Consider the following 24,421-nt stretch of genomic DNA (forward strand, 5'->3'; position numbering starts at 1 on the left):
TCGGCCCCACGTGGGCGGCGCGCGAGGACCCCGCGTAGGTGCCCCGCCGGCTCCTGCGGCCGCGCCCCTTCCGGGTCCCGAAGGGCCAACGGGCCACGGCGCCGGGGTCCCCGGACTGCGTGGCCGCTCCTTTTGGCGTCCCTCGCGGCTTGGCCCGCGGCGGGCGATGCCACATGACACCCAGCCCTGGAGTTCATGCTAGTGAAGTTGTCTGAGTGCCTCTGAGAAACAAGGGGCCGTGTGCCACCTCGCCAACGTTTCCTTCGTTTGCTGCCGGGCTACCGCTTCCTCGGCACTTTAGTTACCCGGAGGTCTCTACACGGGCCTGGGGCTCGGTCGCCCGGACACGGAGCCCTCGAGGCCCCCTTCCCCTCGACCACCTCCGCCGAGTCCGGGCGCTGCTCCGTCCTGCCCGCAGAGGAGGCTCGCTTTCCAGACAGGCAGCGCCTTGGCCACCTGGCAGGCTGGGTCGCCTAGCAACGGCGGGGTCCTTCCTGGCTCGGCGGCGCTCCGGGCCTGAGGGGAGAAAGCCGCCGCGGAGGGCGCTGGGGGCCGGTGGCGGCGGCGGCGCCAGAGGCGGCAACGGGACGGCGGCGCGGGGTTGGCGCGCCCCGGAGTCCGGCCTCTGCACTTGAGGGGAAATGAGCTCCGCCGACGAGGCCCGGGTGGGCCCCGCAGCCGACGGGCCTGCGCCGCCCGAGGAGGAGGAGGGCGAGGGGGGCGGCGAGGCGGGCGGGAAGGAGTCAGCGGCAGACGCGGCCCCCGGGCCCAGTGCCGCGTTCCGCTTCCTGGTAAGTCGGCGGGAGCCGGCCGTGAAGCTGCAATATGCAGTGAGCGGCTTGGAGCCGCTGGCCTGGTCCGAGGACCACCGCGTGTCCGTGTCCACGGCCCGTAGCATCGCTGTGCTGGAGCTCATCTGCGACGTGCACAACCCGGGCCAGGACCTGGTGATCCACCGCACCTCGGTGCCCGCTCCTCTCAACAGCTGCCTCCTCAAAGTAAGTCAGCCCCTGGGCCCCAGCCCTGGGGGCTCCTTCTGCCCCCCGCCCGCGGCCGCGATACCGGTCCCCGGGGAATCTTGGCCTGCGCCTACCAGCGATTCCCCTCGTCGCATCCAGAGCTTGGGGCTGAGTGGTTGGGGTCGCCGTATTTTAAAAAACAAAAATTCCCGCAGCCGTTTGCGCCCAGTCTCCCAGATCACCCACCCCCTTCCGACGCACACAGGTATCCGGGAGCTTTCGTCGGACCAGGTCCTGCCTTCGCCCCGGCGCCTGCCCCACTGCTGGCGCTGCTTACTCTCCGTGGTGCTTTCTGAGACTCCACCCCCTTTGACCCAACCCCAGACCTTGCCTCTGCAGTTGCTCCTATTGTCTGGGATCGACTCCCTGAGGCCCTTGTCTGGCTTTGTTTACGGTGACGTGCCCTCCTCTTGCGCCTCTTCTGCTTTGGAGAAGAAAATTTGGTCCTTCGCATTGCCTCAGCTGTCTTAGCGACTTTATTATATGAATGTTCCTTCGCACCTGGAGCAGCTGGGCAGTCTAGTTTTTTCTTTCATAGCTGAAAACCTTTGGGATTGGAGTGAAAAGGAAAGCTTTTGGAAATAAATGCGGTTCTTAAACTTCAAGGCCTCTGTAGATTTAGTGTTTTCAGCTTCGTATAAATTAAGTTTGCCTTCAGAACTTTAGGGTTCCTAGTTTTACTGTTTCAATATCACTATCTTCAAGTTTATTTTTTTGCCCAAATAGTAAATCAGATCGTTCATTTGTGGCTTAGAAGTATAAAAACTTTCCCTGTCTCCTTTGTAAATCTTTACGCATATATGTGAGCCGTAGAGAGTATGTGTTCACTCATTTAGCAGGTATTTGAATAGCGCCACGTATCAGCTAGGTGCTGATCTAGGTTCTGGAAAGAAAGCAGTGTACAAAACCAAGTTCCTGCCCTCATGGAGCTTACATTCTTTAGCAAGTCATGAACCAAGCACAACTGTAATATCAGATAGTGGTAAGCATTATAAAGGTATATATCTATGCCCAGAGATTGTGTTTATGTGAAAATGAAAGGTTTTTAAACTTTTTTTCTGCACTGCCATTTTAAATATGAATCATTAGCTGTGGGTAGGGTATAGGGAGCCCACACCACTTTTTTTTTTTTTTTAGCGCACTTGAAAGTTTTAAACAGTTCGTTGTTGAGTTAAATCGCTGGTAGACTGATATGACTAAACCCTGAATATCTTCTTGGAGAAGATATGAACAAATTGGTTCGAGTATAATCACATCAGGTAGACGGATAGTGGTAATACTGTGAAATTGAGAAACGGATGGAGGCAGAAGAAAGGGGCTTTAAAAGGTATATCCTTACCATTTCTAAGGATGTTCATGTGTACATGAACTAGAGAAAACTTTAAGTGTGTGTGTCCAACGTGGTCCAGATTTAATGCTTTAACAGGGAGAATTTCTTTTTTTTTTTTAATTTAATTTTTTTTAAAGATTTTATTTGACAGAGAGAGAGAGAAAGCACAAGTAGGCAGAGCGGCAGGCAGAGGGAGAAGAAGAATCAGGCTCCCTGCTGAGCAGAGAGCCCGATTTGGGGCTCTATCCCAGGACCCTGGGATCATGACCCGAGCCAAAGGCAGACACTTAACTGAGCCACCCAGGCGCCCCAGCAGAGAGGATTATTTAAGGGGGGGGAAGGGCAGAGGGAGAGAGAGATTCTTAAGCAGGCTCCATGCCCATCACAGAGCCTGTCGGGGGGCTCAATCCCACGACCCTGAGATCATGATCTGAGCTGAAACTGAGAGTCGGGATGCTTAACCGACTGAGCCACATAGGCGCCCCTAGCAGAGAGAATTTAAAGAATGGAAGGAATAGTGAGGGGAGGCACTTACATCAGGGAATGTTATCTGGTGGTGAATCTGAAGGAGACCTGAAAGAACGTAGGATTTGTTTTGTAAGAGGAGCAGAGGAAAGGGGCATCCAGGTAACAGGAATGAGTTGTCCATCTTATTCACCTACATAATTAAGTCACAGGCATACTTTATTGTTTATGTAAGTAATGATGATTAACAGACGATCTCTTCCAGAGAGAGAAAGTGAGGTGAGGCCAATTTGGGAACTTAGGAAGGTCAGTCTGAAGAAGTTGGCTTCAATTTAGGAAGCCCAAAGGTGCTGTAACAGTTTCATAAGCATGGACTGGCCTGGGATGGTTCAGAAATATGAATCTGGTGGGCCTAGAGGCAAGAAACCAATTATTGGGGTCAGTATAAAATAGAGGGTACAAATTTGGGCTTTGGCACAAAATAGCAAGATAGGCCTGTCTGTACAAGGGGGATGATAAAACCTGTGTTGTTTAGACTTTTTTTTTTTTTTTTGAGAGAGAAAGAGAGAATGCATGTGCACAAGGGGTGGGGAGGGGCAGAGGGAGAGGAAAAGAATCTTAAGCAGGTTCCATGCCCAGCATGGAGCCTGACATGGGGCTTGATCTCATGACCCTGAGATCCTGACCTGAGCCAAAATCAAGAGTCTGACGCCTGACCAACTGATCCACTCAGGGGCCCCTAGACTTTTTGAAGGATTAAATACATATATGTATGTATGTGTATATATAGATAAGTATATATGTACACGCAGATAATCACTTAGTACAGTGTTTTGCAGCCTGTAAATACGCAAAGTAATAAATTTGGTCATACAGGTATGAAGAAATAAGGGTCTGGATTAATACTGTAGCTGTGGATATGAAGATATCCATAATATTCTGATAAAAATTGGGACTCTCATTGGTTGTGCAACTGTCTAATAAGTAATAGGAAATCTTTTGTATTCTGCTTGTAATTGGTAGATAGCCTGCCTGAAGTTGATTAGTGGCATCTTCCCCTCCTGTACTGTTCTTTGGTATGCGCATCACACAAACCATCCATCAGTTAGCAGTCTTCCTAGACTAGGACCATTTGGTGAATGAATGCCGAGTTGTCCCTGCAATTCTGAAAGAGGCCTCTGTCGGGTCAATCTGGGCTGCAGTGGTAGGAGTGTGCAGAAGTCTGTACCAGTACTTGGATGGCTTTACCCTGGCAGTGCGTAGGGATTTAAGCTGCTCACAACTGTCCAGCTTGCCTTTGCTCTGACATGAAAGGTGGCCATTCTGCAGCCTGGATCAGGTTAGTGTATGGCCCTGCTAGAAGGCTAAATGCTCAGCTCCTCTGAAGCTTTTGCTCTATGACCCCATTATTAAATTATGAATTTCAAGAAAATATGCAGTTATATAAAATAGTTCAAATATGATCTGCTGTTTGCAAGTTACTGTCCTGGACACTGAGTTTATGATATCAAGGAGACTGATATAAGTGAATGATATGAAGAGCAATAAAATTGTGATTTAAGAATAATTTGTAATTTTTCTTCCCATTGGACTGCTGATTTAGCAAATCATCTAATTGGATACAGTCCCAAATTCTAATAATATTTGTATAACTAATTTTATTCTGCATGAATTGTTAGGAGCATGAGAAAGTACTAACTCCATCCACATTCAGTTAAATAACTATGGGCTGTCTTTGGAATCCTATTCCTACCTTCAAGAAGCTTCTTGTAGAATAGCTTCAAGTGAATTTCTGTTCATTAGGTGCTTACAAAGGAATTAGCTATTAGTAGTAATAGTGGCCAATTGGAAACAGGATAGTATATAATTAAATGATTGGCTGGGTGTGGTCCTCTGGGAGCTGGACTCCTATGTGATGTGCTCCTTGGCCATCTCAGTATGTGTTTAAATTTGATGGCTGGTTTTGTGACATGGAGACTTGGAGGGGCAGTGTACTCATTCAAACTAATATATGAGAAATTACTACACAAAACTATTCAGGTTTTCCCTGCTGTTTAAATCCAAGCTGCTCTCTATCCTGTCAAGAATTCTTCCTACGGTGAGTGAGACCAAGGTTTGCTTTTATTTCACCTTCTGCTGCTATTTCGGGTTATAGGTCCTGTGACGTTTACTTTTAGTTCTAGAGTAGCTTTTATTTGTAGTAAATTTACCTATTCTAAGGGTTATTGCTTAGTATACAGTGTTATAAGATTTGGTGATTTTTATATCTGTCCTTTATTTGGTGGACAATTTTATATCTACCCTGCATCTTACATACTTTTATTAGGTCTCATTAACTTTTACTTAATTCCCAGAGAGTATTTATCCTCCTCCTTCTGCTCCTCCTCCTCATCACTAACATTTATTGACACTTATTAATAGATGCTTTACAGGTGTCTGGCAGCTCAGCCAGTAGGGACTTTTTTATCTCAGGGTGGTGAGTTCAAGTCCCAAGTTGGGCGTGGAGCCTACTTAAAAGATGCTTTACATATATTGACTTATTTAACTTTCCTAACGCTATGAGACATGTATTATTGTTCTCTTTTTATAAATGAGAAAATTAGGGCCAGAAAGTTTAAGTAATTTGTGCAGGGTCACAGAGCTAGTGTGTGATAGAGCCAGGATTTGAACCCAGGTAGTCTGGCATCATAGCACAGATTTTCAGATGTTAGGCTTCATTCTGTCATATTTCAAATTTTATCTACCCATACAAAACTCTGGGCTTTGATGAGCATGATTTTGTTAACAGGCTGGCCAGCTGCCCCTCTGTTTAGTTGGGCGTTCCAGTCTGTTTTTCTCCAGCATGTCCATTAGTGTATCCAAGAGGCTACCTTAAATGCCTTTCTAAATCAAGACATACTGCCTAAGACACCATTTTCAGAGTATTCTTTAGGATAATATAGGATGACACTACCCAACAAGGTTCTATTGTTTTAAAAAAAAAAAAAAAGTTTGGAAAACTCTGGTTAAGTCAGCAGCTCCCTGGCCAAGGCATTTAATGTGTTCCTGAGACCCTTCAAGGAGAAGTGAGGTGTAACATACAACGTTCCCAAGACTTATTTGGCCACAGAACTCTTTTTCAAGGGACAATTTAGGGGAGTAGTGTTCTACGTAACACACTTTAGGAAAAGTTAGTCATCTCATTCATTTGTTGGATAACTTTATATCTACTTTTCTATGCTTATTATGTCATTTAGCAGTTTCAGCAGAAAAGACAGTAAGATTAGATTTTTCCGATTATCCTATGCTGGTTTCTAATGATCACTTCTGTCCACACAAATGTTTCTTTTTCTTTCTTTCTTTCTTTCTTTCTTTCTTTCTTTCTTTCTTTCTTTCTTTCTCTTTCTTTCTTTCTTTCTTTCTTTCTTTCTTTCTTTCTTCTTTCTTTCTTTCTTTCTTTCTTTCTTCTTTCTTTCCTTTTCTTTCTTTCTTTCATTCTTTCTTTCTGATTTATTTGTTTAGGAGCGCCTGGGTGGCTCAGTCAGTTAAGCATCTGCCTTCGGCTCAAGTCATGATCCCAAGGTCTGGGATCTAGCCTGGCATCTGGCTCCAGGCTCCCTACTCACTGGGAGTCTGTTTATCCCTTTCCCTCTGCACGCGCCCCCCCCCCCCCCCCCACTCATGCTTTCTCTTCCTAAAATAGAGAGAGAGAGTGCGCATGCGACTGTGCTGGGGGAGAAGGAGAGAGAGAATCCCAAGTAGACTCCCCGCTGAGCACAGAGTCCAACACGAGACTCAACCCTACAACCCCTGAGGTCATGACCTGAGCCGAAACTAGAGTCGGACACCTAACTAACTGAGCCACCCAGGCACTTCACAAACCTTTCATTGTTAACAACTGAGGGATTTTATTTCCTAGCAGGCTTAATGGTCTGTAATATTTGTTATCTATTTTCCGTTTAGGGGATATTTTAAAGATTTTTTTTTTTTTAATTTGACAGAGACATTGCGAGAGAGGGAACACAAGCAGGGGGAGTGGGAGAGGGAGAAGCAGGCTTCCCACAGAGCAGGGAGCCCGATGCAGGGCTCGATCCCAGGACCCTGGGATCATGACCTGAGCCGAAGGCAGACACTTAACGACTGAGCCATTAAAAATGAGCTGAGCCGTACAACTGTTTATTGTATTCTGGTTTTCTGATACATTCCTAGTTATCCAAGCTTTATCAAGGACTAGTCAGTCGTTTGGAGTTCAACATCTTCACAGTTTATCCTGTGTCCTGGAGTGTAATTCCTCTGGGCTTGGGGACTTAAACTCATTTAGCGTGACTTTTATTGTATCCGTATATGTCTTAGGCTTGAATTCCTTTGTAATCATGTAATAACTACCCTTTCCAGTTTGAAGATCAGCCTCTACGTAAAAGGAGATTGTCACTAAATCTGAAAGATTCTGCTTTCTTTCTCTGGATCAATATCTCTAAAGACAGTAGGGTCAAGTGCTTTCCTCTTCCTGCTTTGCACATATCAGAAGACATACTTCAGTTGACTTCTGCTTTGTTTTGGCTTTAACCTTCCTGGCTCTGGATCTCTTTCTTTTGGTCATTTATCTCTTTCTTTGTCTTTAATGTCCCTTTAAAATCTTTTTAAAGAGCTTGCCATTGTACATCCAGGCACTAAATAAACAGCAGTGCTGATATATGTCACAAACTTGGAGAAGGGAGAGATGGGTGAAAGCCAGAAAGATCTCAGAAGGCTTCAGAGAGAGAATTAGACCTGGTAGGATGGATGGGATTTAGATAGGAAGACAGCATTCCAGACAAGGGGCCCAAGGGAGGCCAAGGAGGGAATACTCAAGGAATGGCAAGTAGTCTAATCAGAGTGGACATTACTCTATAGAAGCAGTGGACAGAGTGGTTGGAAGTTGGCTTTCAGCATAGTTTCTAAGTGAAATTTTAAATAGAAACTTAAAGCTCACATTTGTATCACAAAGGCCTTGTAAAAATCCAAATATCCAATTGTATCAAAGATGTATATGGGTATGTGTTTTAATGAATACTGAACATGTTTATGGTTTTGTGACTAGTTCAGCTAAATGCCCTGTTGACTCTTAAGGATCAAGTACATCTCTGTCATGGCTATTGCTTATGGCAGTTCTAAGAAGAATGCGGGAACCAGGCTTTGAATAATGGCAACATTTATTCTGATCCTTGAAAAAATTTTTACTTCCTGAGTAAGTACTCCTTAACTTTCAGACATGTACTTGATCTTTTAAATGCGTGTCTTTCAAAATTAACAGGATTGATACAAAATTCTGACCCAGTTAATACTGATTAATCAGTTAGTACCCTAAGTAATGTAAATGTATTCCTCTTAGAGTGCAGTATTTATCTGATAGTTTTCGTATCTCTTCTTTTCAGGTTGGCTCAAAAGCAGAGGTTGCTGAGTGTAAGGAGAAATTTGCCACCTCGAAAGACCCCACAGTCAGTCAGACTTTCATGTTGGATAGGGTGTTCAACCCTGAGGGGAAGGCATTGCCACCAATGAGGGGATTCAAGTACACCAGCTGGTCCCCCATGGGCTGCGATGCAAATGGCAGGTGCCTCCTGGCGGCACTGACCATGGACAATCGCCTGACCATCCAGGCCAACCTCAACAGACTGCAGTGGGTCCAGCTGGTCGATCTGACTGAGATTTACGGAGAACGTCTTTATGAGACCAGTTACAGGCTCTCTAAAAATGAGGCTCCAGAGGGGAACCTCGGGGACTTCGCGGAGTTTCAGAGGAGACACAGCATGCAGACACCGGTCAGAATGGAGTGGTCGGGCATCTGTACCACTCAGCAGGTCAAGCATAACAACGAGTGCCGGGATGTGGGCAGTGTGCTCCTGGCAGTCCTCTTTGAGAACGGTAACATTGCTGTGTGGCAGTTTCAGCTGCCCTTTGTAGGAAAGGAATCCATCTCTTCGTGCAACACGATTGAGTCAGGAATCAACTCTCCTAGTGTTTTGTTTTGGTGGGAATATGAGCACAATAATCGGAAAATGAGCGGCCTTATTGTGGGGAGTGCTTTTGGACCTGTAAAAATTCTTCCTGTCAATCTCAAAGCAGTGAAAGGCTATTTCACTTTAAGGCAGCCCGTTGTCTTGTGGAAAGAAATGGACCAGTTGCCAGTGCACAGCATTAAATGTGTTCCGCTTTATCACCCTTACCAGAAGTGTAGTTGTAGCTTAGTGGTGGCTGCGAGAGGATCCTATGTGTTTTGGTGTCTTCTTCTGATCTCCAAAGCAGGTCTCAATGTCCACAATTCCCATGTCACAGGCCTTCACTCACTGCCGATTGTCTCCATGACTGCAGACAAGCAGAATGGAACAGTATATACTTGTTCCAGTGATGGGAAGGTGAGGCAGCTGATTCCCATTTTCACCGATGTCGCATTAAAGTTTGAACACCAGTTAATTAAACTCTCAGATGTGTTTGGCTCAGTGAGGACACACGGGATAGCAGTGAGCCCCTGCGGCGCATATCTGGCCGTCATTACAACTGAGGGCATGGTCAACGGCCTCCATCCTGTGAACAAAAACCACCAGGTCCAGTTTGTTACTCTTAAGACCTTTGAAGAGGCAGCTGCTCAGCTCCTGGAATCTTCAGTTCAAAATCTCTTCAAGCAGGTAGATTTAATAGATCTTGTACGCTGGAAGATTTTAAAAGATAAACATATCCCTCAATTTTTACAAGAAGCTTTGGAAAAAAAGATTGAAAGCAGCGGGGCCACCTATTTTTGGCGTTTCAAACTTTTCCTCCTGAGGATTTTATATCAGTCAATGCAGAAAACCCCTTCAGAAGCATTATGGAAACCCACCCATGAGGACTCCAAAATCTTATTAGTTGACTCCCCTGGAATGGGCAATGCTGAGGAAGAACAGCAGGAGGAAGGCACGTCTTCCAAACAGGCGAATAGGCAGGGCCTGCAGGAGCGGAGCAGAGAGGGCGACCCGGAGGACCCCACCGACGATTCCCTGACCCAGGCTGGAGATGCCGGGGGCCGTGAGCCAATGGAAGAGAAGCTCCTGGAGATCCAAGGGAAAATCGAAGCTGTGGAAATGCACTTGACCAGGGAGCACATGAAGCGAGTCTTAGGTGAGGTGTACCTGCATACCTGGATCACAGAGAACACTAGCATCCCCACCAGGGGCCTCTGTAACTTCCTGATGTCTGACGAGGAGTATGATGACCGAACAGCACGGGTAGGTATTTTGTTAGCAGAAAACACTAAAACTGTAAAATGTCTGCTTCCTTCATGTGGGAGAAATGGTCTAAGTGGCATTCCTAACCCAACTTTTGCTTTGATATTTTGTAGGTAGTTGATTGGCATGAGGTGCAGGAGAATAAATAGGAAACATGGAATAATGCAGAGGACACATTCAAATCACACAAAGAATATTTTGATTCTTCCTCTCACCATGGCCTTTATTGATAGGCAAGGTTTATGGGCTGAGATTCCCCAGGCCGTGGATGAGCTGGAGGAGGCTTCAGTTAGCAAGTAGTATGTGATTGGGCGGTCACAGCAGGGGTGGGGTGACACCGTGCTTTCTTCCCTTCCTTTTTGCAAAAGGTTCTGGGAGAATGGGGATTGGAGGTAGCACAGGGATTGGTCACACTTGGGAGGAGTTGAGATCTTTTTATGTAGTCAGGGAGGGCATGTTAAAGTAAGCAAATTATTACTCATAATGTTTTACAAAACTGGGCATAATCTTTATTTTGATTTAGAAGCATCTTAGAGTCTTATCCAAAATGTATTCCACAGAATTCAAGTTCCCTGATAGAACACTAGGGTTCCAAGCTTGAGGAAATGCTGTATACTCTGTCCTCCTCTTCGAGGTTCCCAGTGTCCCTTAGCCTTCTAAGGATTCTGAGAATTCCTGCAGAAAAGACACCATTTAACTTTATGTAGCTCGTTGTTATCCTGACATCAGGGAACCTTTCTTTGTGAACTAACAGCTGCTAAAATCCTGAAGAACAACAACAAAAAAATAAAAATAAACCTGAAGAACTTGTGTTGCAAGGAACATAGTTTATACTAAAATATTCAAAACCACAAAAGTCCGTGTTCCTTTTTATTGTTATGGCACTTATTCTCACTGCCTAGAGTCTTACTTAAAATTGAAGGTAATAAAATATCATCATGCCTAATGTTAAACCACTCACAAATTCCTTGTTGCATTTTCTTATTGGAAAATCGTGTGTGTGTGTGTGTGTGTGTGTGTGCGTGTGTGTGTGTGTGTCCACCCCCAAAATCATTACTCACAGGATATTTGCAGTAATCTCAAGAATAGTTACGATGTCCTTTTCATGTAACTGACTTTTCATCTTTGAAAGTCAACTTTTAAAAATTGTTTCATTGTGGTCTGAATCGTGCAGAAGTTTCCTGGTGGTCACTGTTTCACAGGACCTAGCAGGAATATTACAAGAGTCAGTGGAAGATTGACAAAACATTTTAGGAAATATGTGGTGGGAGCTGGCGGGAATGGTTTAGGTACTTGTCCACGTGTGGCATGAGCGCGGGAACCACCAGCATAGTGACGGGGCCCCGGCAGAGCTAGTTTAAAGAAGGGAAGATGGTACCTCTGCTTATTGATATAACCGAGTTTTGATTAGAAACACTGCATTTCATGTCTTAAAAAATCCCATTTTATGTGCATAAAATGAACCTTTTCAAACCTAGTGCATTGATGTACTAGTAATTATGAATTGTTTCTGAGATTCTCAGCCTGGTGTGTTGGTGCAGTTAGACCAACAGTTTTTATTATCGCCACCACCGCCCCCCTCTCCCCCCCCGCCCAGCGTTTTTAGGCTTTTTTTCCTAATTGTTCCTGCCTGTGACATTCTAATAATAATACAGCTATATTTTGTATATATTTGTGATACATACTTAAATGCACTTTATGCCTAAAAAGGGTAAGAATTTTTGTCCCCCCAAGAACCAGTATTTGCCCCTTGGAAGGAATAATGTCTCCCCCTTTGGGGATGTGTGAATTATACTAACACAGGTGGGCCTGCATGGTTGAGGCTAGTGACAGCACATAGAAGCAGTTCTCCTCATGTAAAATTTTAGTGCATCTCTCCTGGAGGAATTCTAAGCAGATTTTGTCATGGCAAAATCCCTGCTGGAAGGGACCATAAATTAGAATTCTTAAGGCTAAAAAAACAAAAAGCCAAAAGCCAATGGGCTTTAGGTTTGTAAATTATATACAGTGTAGGTAAGACACTCTTCTGAGCTATTAAGATACCTTCAAAACTTCAGTGAACTAATATTAGTGAATGGTTGAAGTGGAGAGTTCTTTCACAAGAACTTAAGTATAAATGGATTAAAAACCTCGAAGGACATTATCTCCTAGTAAGATGAGAGTTTTTTTTTTGTTTTTTTTTTGTTTTTAAGATGAGAGTTCTTGAGGCTTGGTGTTTCCCATGCCTCCAAATGATGTAGCCAGTGAAGGTTTTTTCAACAAAATAATGAAATAGATCGTTTTTTAGACTTTTGTTTTTAAAGTGGTGTAATCCTAATAAAACAGAGAAAAGCAAAGCTGAAGTAGGGTCAGGGTCTAGAGCCTGCCCTGTCGACCTCTCTCTCTACCACTCCTCGCTGCCACAGTGGGGCCCACCCTGCTTCTGCAGTGAGGCTCAGTGGATCGCAGGCTGCAGGCTGCTAGGCTAGATTGGTCGTGGGTCTTGGGGCTATCAGAAAGGGAAATTTTCTTTTTTAATCCTGATTATATTTGTACTTTGTAAGCCTCTCTTAAAGAATGGATATTTGTACAATTCTACAAAGTTGGTATTTCACATAATACTTGGCCCATAGAGATGATCTTTTTCCTTCTTAAAGTCAATACGTTATAAAGAAGAGCTAAATACTTTGTTTTCCAACAGAACTCTGAACTCCATGTTTCAGGAGCTGCTAAAACAAGGCAAGTGATAAGATTTTGGTTTTCAGAACAGTTTTTCCTTTAGTGGTTGGGGTTCACCGTGTTGTCACAGGGTCCCTGAATGAATTTATCCTACTCAGCCAGTCGACACACGGTGAGGGTCTAGCTTTGTTGCGTCCAGACAGTATGAGCAGCCTACGTGGAAATGCAAATCTCCTGGCTTGTGTACGACCCAGCATACGCTTTCATCCCTCCGTCGTGCCCGGAGGCTTTGTCTGCAGGAAGTCTCGCACTCAGACCGCTGAACGTTGCTACTGCTTTGTCTCACTAGGTGCTGATTGGACACATCTCAAAGAAGATGAACAAACAGACTTTCCCTGAGCACTGCAGTTTGTGTAAAGAGATCTTGCCATTCACAGATCGCAAACAGGCAGTCTGCTCCAATGGCCACATTTGGCTCCGGTAAGCCATTTTAAGCCAGACCCTGATTTTGCTCATTTTCCAGTTTTGTGTAGCACAAGCCCCTATAAAGTGTTTATCCAAAATATATGTTGCCTGTGCCACTAGGTTGGAGAAAAGCTGCTGTTAAAAAGCAAGATGTAGACTCTTTTTTATCAGTCTAAGGCAGGACACTCTTTAAAGAGCCCTTTTTTTTTTTTTTACTGCTTGAGATAGGGCTTTTTTTTTTTTTTTTTTAATTTTTTAAGATTTTATTTATTTGAGAGAGAGAGCATGAGCGGAGAGAGGGAGAAGCAGACTCCCCACTGAGCCGGGAGCCCGATGCGGGGCTCGATCCCAGGACCCTGAGATCACGACCCGAGCCGAAGGCAGATGTTTAACCAACTGAGCCACTGAGGTGCCCCAAGAGGGATTTCTTTATTTTGGTAATATTGTTTTCCTTTGAGGTAGCATTAAATTTTTAAAAATTATTACAAAAGTAGTATCTGTTTAAGCTAGTGGAATATAAAAGAAGAGCGAATGCACTTTTTTTTGCTTTAAGGTGGAAGTCATCCTTCTCTCGCTGTCCCGTCTCACTGTAAGAGGGCATCTTGGGGTGCTCAGATCTTACAGACCTGTGAGCTGCCTTTGACACCAGTGGTCACTCCCCCTCTTCTTCCTTGAAGGCCCATCATCTCCCGGCTTCCCACACACAGTCCCCCCTGGTTTTCTCCCTGCCTCTACCTCCTCCTCCGTTGTCTTTGCTGATTCTCTTTCATCTCCTTGATTTCCATCTTGAACCTGTTTTTCTTTTGTCAGCACTTCCTTGGCAGTCACATACCTGTACGCTGGTGGCTTAAATGGATAGCTTTAGCCTGAACCTCTCTACCCTTAAATCCAGACTTTTATGTCTGACCCCCAGTTCACTGTCTCTGCTTGGAAGATTAATAGGCATTTCAAATTTGAATCCAGCCTTTTCTCGCTACCTCCACCTCTGTAGTCCTCGTGCGAGACACTATCTTCTCTTGCCCAGATTATTATAGTTCCCTCCCCGCAGGTGCTCCTGCTGCCTTCCTTGCCCCTTCCAGTCTGTACACAACGTGGCCACAATTGTGGTCCTGTTAAGACTTCATCCATTCCACCCCTCTCTGCTCAGAACTCTCCAGAGGCTGCCCATTTCTGATGAGTAAAAGCCAAAACCCCTTTAGTGATCAGAGCTACACAACCTGGCCCCCGTCCCCGTTCTGATCTCATCTCCTATGTTTCTCCACCTTGCTTACTTCACTCTCAGCGCACTGGCCTCATTGTTCCTCAGGTACACCCCTCCTACTTCAGGGTGTCTGCCTGGATTGCTCTCCCAGCAGGTGTCCACGTGGCTTCCTCAATGTCCCTTTATCGATTAGGCCTTCCTTCGTGGCCATGCTAGAGCTAGAGCTGTAACACCCTGCTGGCATCCCCTGCCCTCCCAGTGTTTCTCGTCGCTTTTCTTTGCCTTTCGGCCTCCCAGGCAGCCATCACCACTGCCTATGTTTTACTTTTTGTTTCTCCCTCTCCTCTGGAGGAGAAAGCTCCATGGGGACAGGGAATTTTGTTGTTTTTTTTCACAGCTATTCCTAGAACAATGCCTGGTTCATGGTAGGCACCCATTTAATTTTTAAAAAATATTTATTTTAGAGAGAGTGCATGCACTCAGTGGGAGGGGTAGAGGAAGAGAGAAACCCAAGCAGACTCTGCGGTCAGTGCAGAGCCCGATTCAGCTCAATCTCATGACCCTGAGATCACAACCTGAGCCAAAACCAAGAGCCAGATGCCCAACTGACTGCCCAGGTGTCCCCACCCATTTAATATTTTAAATTTATTTTTAACAGAAACAGGATTGTGCTACACATCCTATCTTTTATTTTTTTTAAGATTTATTCAAAAGAGAGAGCAAGCATGCAGGCAGGGGCAGAGGCAGAGGGACAGAGAGAGAGAGAGAGAATCTTCAAGGAGACTTCATGCTGAGCACAGAGCCTGACCTGGGGCTCAGTCCCAAGATCCTGAGATCATGACCTGAGCCGAAATCAGAGTCGGCCACTCAACTGACTGAGCCACCCAGACACCCTACTACACATCCTATCTTAACAACTTGACAATTCTCTTCTCAAAATATTGTGGACATTTTTTTTCACATTACTACATAGATTCCCCCCCTTTTTTTTAAGATTATTTTATAGGGGTGTGGTGTGAACAGGGTCAGGGGCAGAGAGAGAGAATCTCGAGCAGACTGTCTGCTGAGCATGGAGCCCGACGCAGGGCTGGGTGCCACGAGCCTGAGATCATGACCTGAATCAAAATCAAGTCAGACGCTCAACCAGCTGAGTCACCAAGTGCCCCCAGATCCCATTTTTAATGGCTGTAGAGGTTTTCACAGTATAGATGTTCTGTTATTTACTTCCTTATTGATAGATATTTGGATTTCTTCTGATTTTTACTGTGTTCTTATGCTTTTTTCTAATTTGATTTTTAGGGGAAGAATGGGAAGCAAGTTTGTAGTAGTAGTAGGCTTGTAGTAATAACATCTAACATCTGTTGAGCACAACAAGCATGCATGGGGGCACTGCGATCGTTTCTGTTTTTACAGGTGAGGAAAGTGGGGCCTGGGGGAGATGAATAATTTGCCCAGAGTCATATAGATGGTGATTGGCAGAGCTGAGAGCCTGGCAGTCCGGCTCCAGAGTTCCCATGTGTCACCACTATGCATCATTGTCTCTCGAAGGGTTCTTTCACAGAAATGATCTTCATGTTTGCTGGATGGACTTACTGCCAGAATGTCTCGGTATAATTTCTTCATGTGAGAATGGGTGCTTGCTCTCATTCAGGTATAGCCTTTCTTCTAGGTCTTTACTCGAGGTAATCCTACTTGGACTCTTTCCCCCCACCCCCTTCCTCTCTGTATTTCTCTGCTCCTTAGTTACTCAGCTGAAAAACTGTGATCTTTTGGGAAACCTTACCTACACAACCCACAATGCTCTCTCTACCATCTCCTAGCATCTCACCTTCCCTCACTAGCCTGGTCCCGGTGGATGCCCAGTGGTGAGTGGTCACAGGATGGAGCTGAGCCTGTGAACATTTGTTCATGTCCCAACTCATTTTTTGTACCATTAATTTTGTCTTCTGTATCTTTCAGGTTTTCCCACTGTACTGTCAGACTCTTAAAGATAGTGCTTATACCTCATCTTAAAAATCACATACAAGAGTCATTTTCCATATAATACACGTTCATCTTTTTTAACATGTCAAAAACTCAAAGCATGGGCAGAATAAACTATTTCTCAGACTTGCAAATGGCCAAAAAAGAAGTTGCAGTGACTGGATTGGAAGCTTTGTATCTCTTGGCTCAGCAGCCGGCCCTTCCTAAGTGTGGGCTGGGTCTGGCCAGCTTTGTGCAGAGGGTTACACTGTTGCCATGGGCTTGAGAACTGTTTCTCTGCTTTCCTGGTTAGTGTGTGGTTTGGTAGTTCCCGTCTGTGGCTTCCTCCTCATGATACAGTCTGTCTTCTCTCAGGTGCTTCTTAACCTACCAGTCCTGCCAGAGCTTGGTATACCGGAGGTGTTTGCTCCACGACAGCATCGCCCGCCACCCAGCTCCCGACGGTGAGTGCTCTCCCAGCCTCAGGAGGGTCGGCCTCCAGCCTGCTTCGTCTGAGGCCGCTGGGGACCGTCAGCAGGCTCCTTCTGCTCTTGACAGTATGATCATGAAGCCACAACTCATTAAAAAATGAGAATTGGAATAGGTCGTGTGAAAGTACACATTGCATTTTAGTGCGTAAGGAGGGCAGCAGTTTGCTCTTCTGTCCCTGCAGACAGATCATTCATTCAAGAAAATGTCAGAGCTTGTTTTAGATGGCAGATAGAGATTATATTTGGACAGAAATTCTGCAAATGATAAGGTATACAAGGACAGCGTTGCTAAGCCAGAATATTCGCATATGCACTCGGGGTCATTCTTCCAATAGCCACGATGGGATTTTTCGGGTTGGTCTATATTCTCTTTCCTGAAAGCTCCGGTGACAGAGCCCACATTTCTGAGATGATGAGTTTGAAATAAGATCATAGACACGAGCCAGGAGTTAGTGACTTAAATAGTCACACGAACGTCAGATTCATGACCTGAGGCTCAGTCACATCGCACCCCAACCAAATGAGCTAACTAGACATGTTTGGGGGGAATTTATGGTCTCGATGAACTAAAACAGAAAACATTCCACATAAAACTCTGCCCCCTTTTTTTATATTTACTCTAAACCAGCTGAAGCTGTCTCGTTTTGAGAAGTCAGTGTTGGCAGCTTGTGTTCTAACTTATTACCATGGAAAATGCAATCACATACAAAAGTAGAGAAAAGAGTGTAAAAACCCTCATATGCCCATCATTCAACTTCAGCCATTGTAAGCTCATGGCCTTTCAGTTTTCGTCCATAGTCACCCACTCATTTTTCTCCTCTTACTGCATTATTTTGAAACAAATTTGGGGAATACCTAAACACTCACTGCGATTGAGAGTCGGTATGCTATTTAGACAAAAAATCAGGAAAAGATCGAGACGAATCAAAGAAACACACCTGCCAGTTGACTTTGAGTTAAGCTACATACAGTTTTGGGGGAGAAGAGAATCTGCGGGATCTGGAGGGCAGCCGTAGAACGGGGCGCTCACAGACCAGGGGAGTTTCTTAAAGGGGAGAAGGTGTCGACCCAGTATACTCACGTTCTGCTCCAAGTCATGCATTTAAAAAATTACCATTACTGTAATTTTATAAAAGAGTATTTTCACATTAACAGTGTATGAAGGATATCATCTCGGAACAAAGTATAGTCCTTTCAGCTGAATAAATTGAGCTTTATGAATCACTGATTCATGACCCTTATGTTCCTGTTCCCTCACAGAGGGATGAAAATGTCATCACACACGTAGCTTTGGGAAGCACAGATTCAGTCCAGCCTCGTCTGGAACGTGGGAGCAAGTGCTTTGAGAACACAGAGCCGGACCCAGGTGCCTGTCCCTTTACACGGCAGCCCCGCTAGGGCTCAGCCCGTCTGCCTGCCTTCTCTGAAGCTGACACTCAATGCCACTTGTCTTCCTCTCGCAGATCCTGACTGGATTAAGAGGTTACTGCAAAGCCCCTGCCCTTTCTGCGATTCTCCTGTCTTCTGAACGTCAGTGGTGGGGAGCTAGAAAGGGCGCATGCTCTGTTGCGGAAATACCCTCTGGCCTGAAGACGTGGGATGCGCTGGCTAAGCCTGGCCTTCGAGTGGGAAGGCCCTCTTCAGGAGTGTAAATAGGGCCCTGGGAACTCATTTCTGAAGTACAGTCTCCATCTCCAGGGACTGAAGGAGATCTTTAAAACGACTGAGTGCAGAGACTGTAAGTCATTTTGAGAGGAACGCTAGCCCCCCACTCCCTACCCAGTGAGGAACACTTATTTTTCAAGTGCTCTGACTGAAGCAACTTGAACAAAAAGAATGCCCTATCCTTTCTGGGAACAGAATGGTCTCTTCTAGAGAGTTGGGCTAAGGGCCTTGCTGGACCGAGTTAGGCTTTAATGCTTGCCTTGATCTGGAACTGCCTTGTGGCTCCCCAGAGTGTAAATCACCTGTCACTGGTGTTCGGTGTGCCCCCAGACATTCCGAGTGTCTAAAACAGCGCTTGGTCCTGATACTTGGTTCTCCACAGATAGCCCCAGATGTGTATCCCACGGATTCTTGTTCTCCTGCGTACTGAAACCATGTTCATAAAACTGTATTTTTAAGAGGTTGAGGCCAAGACTAAAGTTGGTTTTAACGTGTCAAAAGATCAGGTGATTCTTGTAAGTAAATAACTGTGACTTATTTTTGATGAGCTCCCACATTATCAGATTTCCAGTCCTAACTCCTTAATATGTCCAGGATGCCGGGGGCTCCCATTCACCCGTGTCACCTCCCTGCTTCCGACTGACTGTCATAGCCCAGATGAGATATTTGTACATAGAAGAAAAAGAGTATTTTCTCCCTAAAACTTTCAGTGTTTTTAATGTTGACATGTCCAGACATTTCATTTGTATCCTCTATAAGAACGTGCAGTCCATCTAGAGACTTCCAGAAAACTTACAGAAAGCGATGGGCAGCCCAAGCCTGGAGGTGCTTGTGGTCCGCTGCCACAGCTGTGTGCGGCTCCGTTGACGAGAGCCTGGGGATTTCTTCTCAGCAAGGGTCCTTGATGTTTTATAATACAGGTATTTTCCTATGGGCTTTTAAGAGGAGATATTAGGCATTAATTGGTCTTAAAATCTAAAATTAAAAATGGACATTCGGATATTACAGTGTTCTTGGATTGCGAAAATAGCGTCCTAGGGATTGGTGCTAATCAACAGGCCTGTGCTGCACGCGTGTGGAAATGGTGCATACTTCTGGGAAGGAGGATGGCGAGTATAAAATGTGAAATTCTCACTCCTGTTACATGCTGTCTGTGTTGCCTTTATTCCAACATTTATTCCTGCCTTTGTTGTGATTCCTCAGTGAAAGACGTTTGTCCTTGCTTTAGAAACACTTGCCATGTGGACAGGACACTCCCGGACACGACCACAGGCCGCTGTGTCCGCGGGGTCGCAGGCACGGCACTGAGAGCCCTTCAGGCCTCCGAACAGCCTGCCTGACATGTCTTCTGTTTCCTATTCAAATCGTGTGTTGTCTTCTGGGTTTAATTCTGTATTTGTTGGAGTCTTCGCTTATCTTTCTCATCTCGGTCATTTTGAGAATAGTGTTGACCCAGATTCTAGGGCCCAGCACATTAAATTGGTTTTCAAGAAAGAGGGGCGGGCGGCATTAGAATCATGAGAAGCACAGCTCCGAGGTTGTACGGTTGCACTTGCTCGCGTCACAGGAACCACGACGGTAAACGTGGAGATCATGTCAAGGAATTATGACAGTGTCCTTATCATGGGATGCTTAGTGTCACTTATTCTTTGTTCCTAATCAGGGTCAGTGTTTGAGTTGTTCTTATTGGGGAATTTTGTGCTGCTGCCATTTAAAACTTACATTAAGTTCTTATTTAGAGCAGTTGTACATTTTGGGGGAACTGTACCTCTTGGCAGTTAACTAAAAGGGTCTCCCGAATTATTTTGTATGTCTCTGTAGGAATAAACATGGCAACTGTTTTTCTAGAACATGGCTTCTCTCTGCATGGGGCTAGGCATTCTTCAGACTCTGAAATCCACCCAACACCTCAGCCTGAGTTTCTGTGCCCGGAGTGGGGAGGCCTCCCCCTTCTCCTGCCCGCCCCCCTCGTGCATGGCAGCATCGTACACACAGCCGGCTTCTGATTTCACTAAGGGTCCATGCACCTGATGACGGAGTGCCAGTCAGTGGGACTTTGGGAAAGCAGGGGTGACACCCGGAATCTTCCAGCTCACTGCCTCTCCTGGCTTAAACTTGTCATGCCCTCCACGCTTCCTAAAATGTGCCTGATCTGTTTGGTGGATTTCAAGTTTATCTCCGCTGTCACTGTAAGAACGGTTTCAGAAGCGGCAGAAACGGTAGAGGCCAAGTTGCCGTGCTGCCTGGGAGTCGGGAGCAAAGACTAAGCAGTTAGACCTTCTCAGCTACAACACGGTTGCATTCGGGGACTCTGATATCCACACCTGTATCACGCTTTCTCTGCCTGGGGTTAATTTGTCCCCATTACTCCAGATAAGAAATTGATAGCTTGTTATGCTTGATATTCATTCTGAAATCCTCATGTGTCCACCACCCAGACTTCAAGCAGTCTCTACCTACTATTACATCTGCCAAAACTACCAATTATTTTTCAGTGTCAGGAGTTATTAGAACCACTGGCGAAGCTTGTGGTTGAGTGTGACATCTTTCTGCTTCTCTCTAAGAAGGTTTTGGGGATGTTAATGTGGAAGCATGTGGGTTGGACCTATTCGCGAGTGTCACAGGTTAATTAGGTGAAAGGAACGTTAAAGGGTAATAAATATAAAAATATTTTGTTGTAATTACAACACTATCAGCTAAGAAGCAGAAGTTGGTGCTTATTGGTGCTTGTTAAGAGGAACACAGTGCTGGTTTTACGAAATACCTGCCCCCCTGGCAGCTAAAGACAAACTGCTTCAGAGTTTGGTGAATTACCACAGCTCCTGGAATGAAACCAAGATTACCATCCCAGGCCCTGTTCAGCCTGCTCGCTCCTGACCCCTCTACTCTCTCTCGCTTTTCCTTCCTGGTGAGGTCCTCTTGATTTCCCTTCCTCTTCTTTTCTCAGCTTCAGGACATGTCCAGAGCTAGCAGATTTCATGTTTGAAAGAACAGTAGATCAGTGATAAAATTTCTAAAAATTACATCACACAGTAGGTCTCCCTTCCTAAAAGAGACGATAGCACAGTGATTTTTCTCTCTAATGGTAAGAGTGTTGGTTGTTAACTTGGTAAATTATATCCAGTTTTCTTCAAAACTCTTAATTTCCCTGGCAGAGTGCTCAGTAACTCTTGGCTGGCCTTTGGGGCCAGAGTCTGCTAAATTGGAGCTCCTCGCCACTACCCGCCGCCCTCCCCAAGCCAACAACGTCCCTGACAAGCAAAACTGCTGGTTAAGTCAGCCAGACTGTTTTTTAAGGGAAAGGTAGATCCTGCCCTTTTTCTTTTTAGAGACGGGGCAGCAAAAACAGCCAATAGCCAGAGAAATCAATGAACGTCTTCAGTTAGCCCACCATGCAGTGTGGTGGGCCTTCGTGTGGCTCCTGTAGTAATGGGTCCTGATATACTGTTAGGCTCAGACGCTTCCTTCCTGTGTGGGTGGAGTTGAACAATTCAGGACGACTACAGGGTGTCTGGAGAATCGAACCTTTCCCCTCCAGGTTGTCCGTTTTAAAAATGCCTCTAAAATATCTAACTGAAGCGTTTTCATTTTCATTATTAGCGCAAGTATCGGCAGCTTCAAGCAGAGTAAGCTGTGTCTCAGATCTCATAGTTAGTAAACTTGGAACTGCTCTTTCTGGAAGCTGAAAACGGTTCTTGGAGTTAAGATCTTCACGTCTATTTAAAATGATTATAGAGCAGGTGAAATCTGACTCTCCTTAAGTTGAATTAGGTCCAATTTGCAGAATCTAGAGTTGCTTCTAATGATCTAAAGTACTGTAGCATCACTATCCTGATGAAAAAGCAGGGTTTTTCAGAAGATGGGGAGCTCGTTTCCAAGGTGCTGATAAAAATCAGTATCAGGACTTGAAGCCAGGCCGAGTCTGGTAGACGGGATGCAGCCTCCCATTTGCATGTGTCCTTTGTTTTAGAACAGGGCTGTTTCTGAAAACTTGCCGGGGACACCAATCAGTTTAATGGGAGAATGACTATAAAAACATCCTATAAAGAAATTAGTCCTTTTGGTGTAGGACTCCCTCAACCTCTTCATCTGATTAGGTGATTCAGCTTTTCTTATCTTGCATTTTTTGTTATAATTATACTCGGGGGGGGGGGTCTTAATATAGTCTGAGGTCCTAGTCAGTGAGCTTATTCAGAGCAATATTATATGAATTTCCAACTTGGGGGTGCCATTCATCCCAGGCGTGGCAGGAATTGAAAAAAAGGAAAGATGATGCTCTCCTGCCAGCATAAAGGTGTAGGCTGTCCAGGTGAAATGTTGTCAGTGGGTTGGGGAAGATTTAAATTGCAGAACTCTAAATCTTGTTGATCTCTGCAGTCAAAATTTGCTCACCTCACCGTCATGAACTCCTGTTACTTGCATAGAAAGACCCTGTCAGGTGGTCGGACTGGACCACGTAAGAGGTGGTGACGGCTTGAGCACTTCCTACTTTATCCGTTTCACATTTGCTGAACAGGCTGGTGGGGGTTAGGGCGGTTTGGTTTTGGTACGAATGCAAAATGAAAAGCGAAAATGGATTATTAGGTCTTTTTCAAGACTTTGACTCAGATTTGTACTTTATGAAAGGAACATGAATATCAAACCTGTTTATACAGAAATAAGACTGTATAGAAAACGAAGTGTGTTGTGTATAGTGATATTTTATGTTTACCCAATGCCTGTGCTAATCTTTGTGCTCAGCTTTGAATTATATGTATGTTTACATAGGACATTTTTTTAAATAAAAAGAACGGGCGTCTAAAAGCTTAAGGTATAGAAAGGAGATAGTTTCTTAATTCTTACCATCTGATTAGGTGGTGTGTTTTAGACTTTTGGTGTTTAAATAAAACTTTTACGAATAAGAATACCTTTTCCTTGGGATACCCCGCCCCCGGTAAAGTTGGCTGCCTGTCTGCACTGTATATATGTACATAGTGTTCCTTATTAGATTGTAAGCTCCTCGAGGGCAGGAACTGTCTGCTTCATCCTGGTAGCCCCTGCAGCACCTAACGTAAAGTGCCTTGCAGAGAGCAGGTGCTCCCGGTGCGTAGAATGAGTGACTTCCTGCCACCTCTAAGATGGAGCATGGCTCCCTTCTTCCAGCACATTCAAAACCACAAAGACTAAGGACCTGCCCGAGGAGGGCCAGATTCCTTCTTGGGTTTGAACGGAGTGTCCTGGGTTGAACCGGACCATGCCATATCCTTAGCACTATCTAGCCTTCTTTCCCTGAAGATCCTTCACCAGTGTCCTGAGCTTTTATTTAATACTTAGGACAAAGGTTGCTGGAAAACGTTTGAAGTGGAAATTATAGAAAAAATGAAATGGAGATTTTGGAGGGGGTGTGTGTGTCCATACACGGCCCCGTGGGGAATCTTACTTGAGTTACCGCTAAAGAAAACGGTAACAGGTACTCAGTTTCTTTACCAGTTAGCTGGTTGGCCAATTTTCCAGTTAATGAAAGATCACTGGTTTTTCACTTTTCCCCATTTTGGATACCCCTCCATGGCTCGTATGGTTCTAGTGCTCAGAGTCCAGTCAGGTTGCTGGGACGGCCAGTGCCGTTGTGGGATGCAACACATGGCGTCATGTTCTGTAAGCGTGGGGTCACCTCGAATGTGTCGTGTTTGTATGCAGAGCCACTGGTAGCCTCTTGGTCACTTTCTTATTCAAAATAAATAAATAACAGAATTATTTGTATATTGTTTGCATATCTTACCAGGTGCACGTGGTTTGTAGCAAAGTTTAGAAACCGCCTTAGGGCCGAGACCATCAGCAGCCAAGGTAAGTAAGGCCCAGGCCTGAGCGGCGGGGGCGGAAGGAGCTACGGACGTTAGGGAACCGGCCAGTGGGAACTCCGTCAGAATCAGTGCAGTGTGCCTTCGGTTTATTCCAGAACACGGGGT

General features: G+C 45.2%; 1 protein-coding gene across 1 annotated transcript; it reads left to right on the forward strand.

Moving 5' to 3' along the window:
- The first annotated feature begins 64 nt into the window (after positions 1-64).
- Positions 65-24,206, forward strand: GTF3C4 (general transcription factor IIIC subunit 4). The gene is made up of 5 exons (XM_032418222.1): positions 65-998; positions 8,208-10,034; positions 13,042-13,172; positions 16,696-16,784; positions 18,275-24,206. The coding sequence occupies exons 1-5, from the start codon at positions 642-644 to the stop codon at positions 18,337-18,339; spliced, it is 2,469 nt and encodes an 822-aa protein (XP_032274113.1). The 5' UTR covers positions 65-641; the 3' UTR covers positions 18,340-24,206.
- Positions 24,207-24,421: the final 215 nt, after the last annotated feature.

Source organism: Phoca vitulina, unplaced genomic scaffold, assembly GCF_004348235.1.
Source record: "Phoca vitulina isolate PV1807 unplaced genomic scaffold, GSC_HSeal_1.0 scaffold21, whole genome shotgun sequence".
Taxonomy (NCBI): domain Eukaryota; kingdom Metazoa; phylum Chordata; class Mammalia; order Carnivora; family Phocidae; genus Phoca; species Phoca vitulina.

Coding starts and splice junctions, on each gene's coding strand:
- GTF3C4 (XM_032418222.1), top strand. CDS start 642: ATGAGCTCCGCCGACGAGGCCCGGGTGGGCCCCGCAGCCGACGGGCCT. Junction 10,035..13,041: donor ATGATGACCGAACAGCACGG/GTAGGTATTTTG, acceptor TTGTCTCACTAG/GTGCTGATTGGACACATCTC. Junction 13,173..16,695: donor AATGGCCACATTTGGCTCCG/GTAAGCCATTTT, acceptor GTCTTCTCTCAG/GTGCTTCTTAACCTACCAGT.